This window comes from Tupaia chinensis, unplaced genomic scaffold (assembly GCF_000334495.1).
Source record: "Tupaia chinensis unplaced genomic scaffold, TupChi_1.0 Scaffold000100_1, whole genome shotgun sequence".
Taxonomy (NCBI): Eukaryota; Metazoa; Chordata; class Mammalia; order Scandentia; family Tupaiidae; genus Tupaia; species Tupaia belangeri.
In genome coordinates this window covers 1,200,949-1,205,104 of record NW_006159564.1, presented here as the reverse complement: position 1 = coordinate 1,205,104, position 4,156 = coordinate 1,200,949, and the positions used below count along the sequence as shown (strand labels likewise).

The following is a 4,156-nucleotide window of genomic DNA, read 5'->3' as shown; positions in this document are numbered from 1 at the left end:
CCGGAGGCCGGGGCGACGCCGGCGGCCTGAAGCGCAACAGCGAACGGAAGACCCCGGAGGGCAGGGCCAGTCCGGCCCCGGGCAGCGGACACCCGGAAGGTCCCGGTGCTCACCTGGAAATGGTGAGAAGCAGCCCCGGCCCTAGAGGTGGAAGCTAGCGGGTGCAGATTTCCTTGACCGGTTATGCCGCGAGGGAGTTCCGATCCCGATCAGACAGCAGCTGCCAAAAGGCAGCACACGGGTTTAGGAAAGACACGTTTCTCCCTGCCTGTCTAGGGAACTGAGTAGCCCGAGGGTACAAAATAGCAACATATTAGTGACATTTTAATTACTAGGTAATTCCTTAGTGAAAGTTTCCTTTTGATTTCAAAAAAATCTTTTTTTTTTCTTAGTGACACAGCACTTATCCCTACTGTCAGAGGTGCTAGGGGCAATTGCAAGTAAGACGATTGTATTTAGTTAGGCAGATTCCATTAATAATCGGTAAGCTGGTATATGAATTGCATTTGTGATCGCCAAGGCCTAGAACTTAACCGATAATACCCTTTTAATAAGGAGCAAATCTCCCTCCCCACTCTTCCATTCTTTGAAGTGGTGTGGGGTGGGAAAGAATGAACAACTATAATTACAAAAGCAAATATATAACAGTAATAACTAGATGGCCGTATATAGATAAAGACAAGTCCTAAAGGGTAAAATGGTTTTCTGTGCCTTTTTTTTCCCACTTATGGAAGTGAGTTCTTTTTTTTTTTTTTTTTCCCTTATACTTTTTGACTGGAAGCATCTTAAATTCATTATTCCGTTTCTCCTGGAAATGTACATGACCAACCAAGGCGAACATGTGTGATATAGATTCTCTGATGTTAGGCCAAGCATTGGAAGATCCTGTGAACTGCTTTGTACGGTTTTGTTGAACTATTAAATGCTTTCCAATCTGACAGCTGTGCGGAGAATTGGCCTGGCCGCCTTCAACAATATCAGAATTGGGAGAGGTGGAGGATTTTATTTGGGTCTGGAGTTGTGCAATGGTAGTAATAAAGTAAATCAAGGTTTGAAGAAACTTTTGGTTAAAAACTGCCAGTTATATACTTGCATAAGTTGTTTAGGTACATATTAAGTTTACATACATTTATAAGCATGCATGTCATTTCAACTTTATACTATTCAGATTGGAGACACATTTTCTTTTTTTTTTTTGGGGGGGGGAGAGGTTTTTGCTATTGGGCGCATGCGCTTGCCAGACAGACAGAGAGAGACAGAGAGACAGAAAGCAAGAAATCACCCCTCAGAGGGGATGGCCACAGCGCAATCCCTTCTCCATTCTCCTCTCCAGATCCTGGGCACACCATGCACATGTGCCCGGTGTGAGTTTAAGCCACTGGTCTGGCACTCAAACCGTGGTCAACTACATGGGAGTCCAGCGACATAGCCATTACGCTAATCGCTGGTCCTAAAGATACGTTTTCACTAAGTAGTCAAATTAGCTTTAAAGAAGTTTGATATAGTAATAATTTATTGCCTACAATATGTGAGTCATTGTGTTAGGCCATGACAGAGCCATATGATTTTTTCCTGTGGGAGAGTAAACATCATCTATGTTTTTTAATACAGAAAAAGATGCATTACAGTATGGTGGAAAACCAATGGACTTAGGACATGTACAATTTGTATTTAACTCTCCCGTATTGATAGTCTGAGAAAGTCATTTTATCTCCTGACTTTGATGTCCTGTCATGCCTGTGGAATAAGAGGATTAAAATATTAGATTGTTTATATTTCTTCCATTAGTAAGAAATGATGATTCTGAATGCTGCCAATGAGAGTGGTTATCAAATGGATTCTTTGAATTAGTTATCACTTGTACTATGTCATTATTATATGTCTAAAATTCTCTGATCATTTATTTCATAATTTTAATCAAGGAAGAATAGTAGATGAATGGGAAATATATAAAATTAGCAGTTCTATAGTAATTAAAGTTAATTTGCATATATGAAACTAGATTTTAACATTTCGTTTTCAACCACCTTGTCTTATTTCAGGGATACCATGCCACTGGTTTTGGGTAGAATTTAGCAAACTCCCTTTCAGAGTTTAGATTTCCTTAAATTCCCTTTTCAGTTTTTTAGTGTTGTCTTGGTCAACAATCATAATTTTTCAGTTTCATGTTTTCAATTTTTTTAGATGTTTTTGCTTTAGGGCCCATGTGCTCGCAGAGAGACAGAGATGTGAGAGAGGAAAGTGAGAAATCACCCCCTGCCACAGTCCCTTCTGCATTCTCCTCCTGAGATCCTGGGCACCTGCACATGCATCCAGCCTGAGTTTTATGCCACTGGGTCTGGGACTTGAACCACAGTTGTCCATGTGGGAGCCCAGCAATGTAACTGCTATGCCATATGCTGGCCTTAATCTTGTTTTGAATTGCTAGGTAATTCCATCATGAAACAACAGTAACAATGTCTTTGCCATTTACTTCATGGAAATGTGTATCTTAACCTGTTGGTGACCAATGACTATTGGAAGACTTGGTCTTATTGCTAATCTTTAGAGTTATTATTAGACTATCTTAATATAACTAACCATCAATTGTAATCTATTTATTATCTGTGGAAAATAGCTCTGTATTTGAATGGCACCTTTAAATTTGGCAACCTTAGTGGTTTTGTAAATAGGGAAGCATTTGTTTCATCTGATGGAAAAATTGGCAGGAGGCTGATGCTCTGAGTGTTCTTTTTCCACCTGAGCAGTAGCTATAATTTTTAAAAGAATTATTTATTTATTATGATTACTTTTTAATTAATTAATTAAGTTTTTTGGAGATTTTTGCTATAGGCTGTGTGTGCTAACCAGAGAGACAGAAAGCAAGAAACACCCCCATTGCAATCCCTTCACCTCCATTCTCCTCTCATGATTTTGGGCACACACACACACCCAGCATGATTTTAAGCTGCTGGGTCCAGGCCTGGAACCACAGTTGAATACACAAGAGTCCAGTGATGTAACAATTACGCCATCTGCTGGTCCTGATTGTTTTTTAATTTTACCAGAGGGAGAGAGAGGGAAAATGAGAAAGCAAGTCGGTAGGCCCAGGACTTGGACCATGGTCAGCCATGTGGGACTCCAACACCCTAACCACCTACCTACCTTTTTTCTCCACCTGAGCATTAGCTGTAATTTTTCAGGAATGAAGGAATGGATAGATGTTGTCCTCAGGATTCAGTATTAGCAAGTAGAATGGAAAATCAGTTTGTTTTGTCTGTTGGCTTATGTTTTCCTTAATACAAAATGAACTAGCAGAATTAGTGGGCTTCTGTGAGGTTGGAGATTTTTATGTGTGGTGTAGGCTGTATCCAATTACAATAATTGGATACAGTCTACACTGCAAGTGGGAAAGCAAAAACTTGTAAAGCAAATACAAAGGGTATTCATATTTGTTTTAATTATGGGAACTTTGGGGTATTGCTAAAGAAAAACATCTCATCTAGTTGCTATCTTCTGAGGTTGAGGGTACTTAAAATATTAAACTTTATTCCATTTTGAGCCATTATAAAGTCTTCCATAATGTGCCATTTTGCTTAATAATTGTTTTTCTTTTTCTTTTTTATTTTTTATTTTGCACTTGCTGGAGAAGGAGGGAGGGAAAGTGAGAAAGAATATCCGATGGGGGATGGTCATATCACATTTTGCCTTTCAGGATTTTGGGCATGCAAACATGTTTTGTGTGTCATGCACACGTTTCTTTCTTTCTTTCTTTCTTTTTTTTTTTTGGAGAGGTTTTTGCTATAGGGCATGTGCGCTTGCCAGACAGAGAGAAACAGAGAGATAGAAAGCGAGAAATCACCCCCCAGGGGGATGGCCACGCTGCATTCCCTCCTCCTCCATTCTCCTCTCAGGGATCTTGGGCATGCACGCACACGTGCCCGGCGTGTTTTAAGCCACCAGGTCCAGGATGCGAACTGGGGTTGACTACATGGGAGTCCAGCAACATAGCCATTACGCTAACTGCTGGTCCCATGCACACGTTTCTTAAGCTGCTGGGTCTGGGACTTGAGTTGTTCAGTTGGTCATGTGGGATCTAGCTGCTTTAGCTACCATACCACCAGTTGGCTCCAGTGATTCGCTTTTAAACCTGAAGAAATGATTTTCAAAATCGGAA

General features: G+C 40.5%; 1 protein-coding gene across 1 annotated transcript in view; it reads left to right on the top strand.

The window, feature by feature from the left end:
* TOMM70 (translocase of outer mitochondrial membrane 70) overlaps positions 1-4,156 on the top strand; it is a gene marked incomplete at its 5' end in the record, with an annotated part of 45,806 nt that continues 41,650 nt past the window's right edge. Inside the window, 1 exon segment of the mRNA XM_014585949.2 lies at positions 1-122. Coding sequence (XP_014441435.1) covers positions 1-122 — 122 coding nt within the window.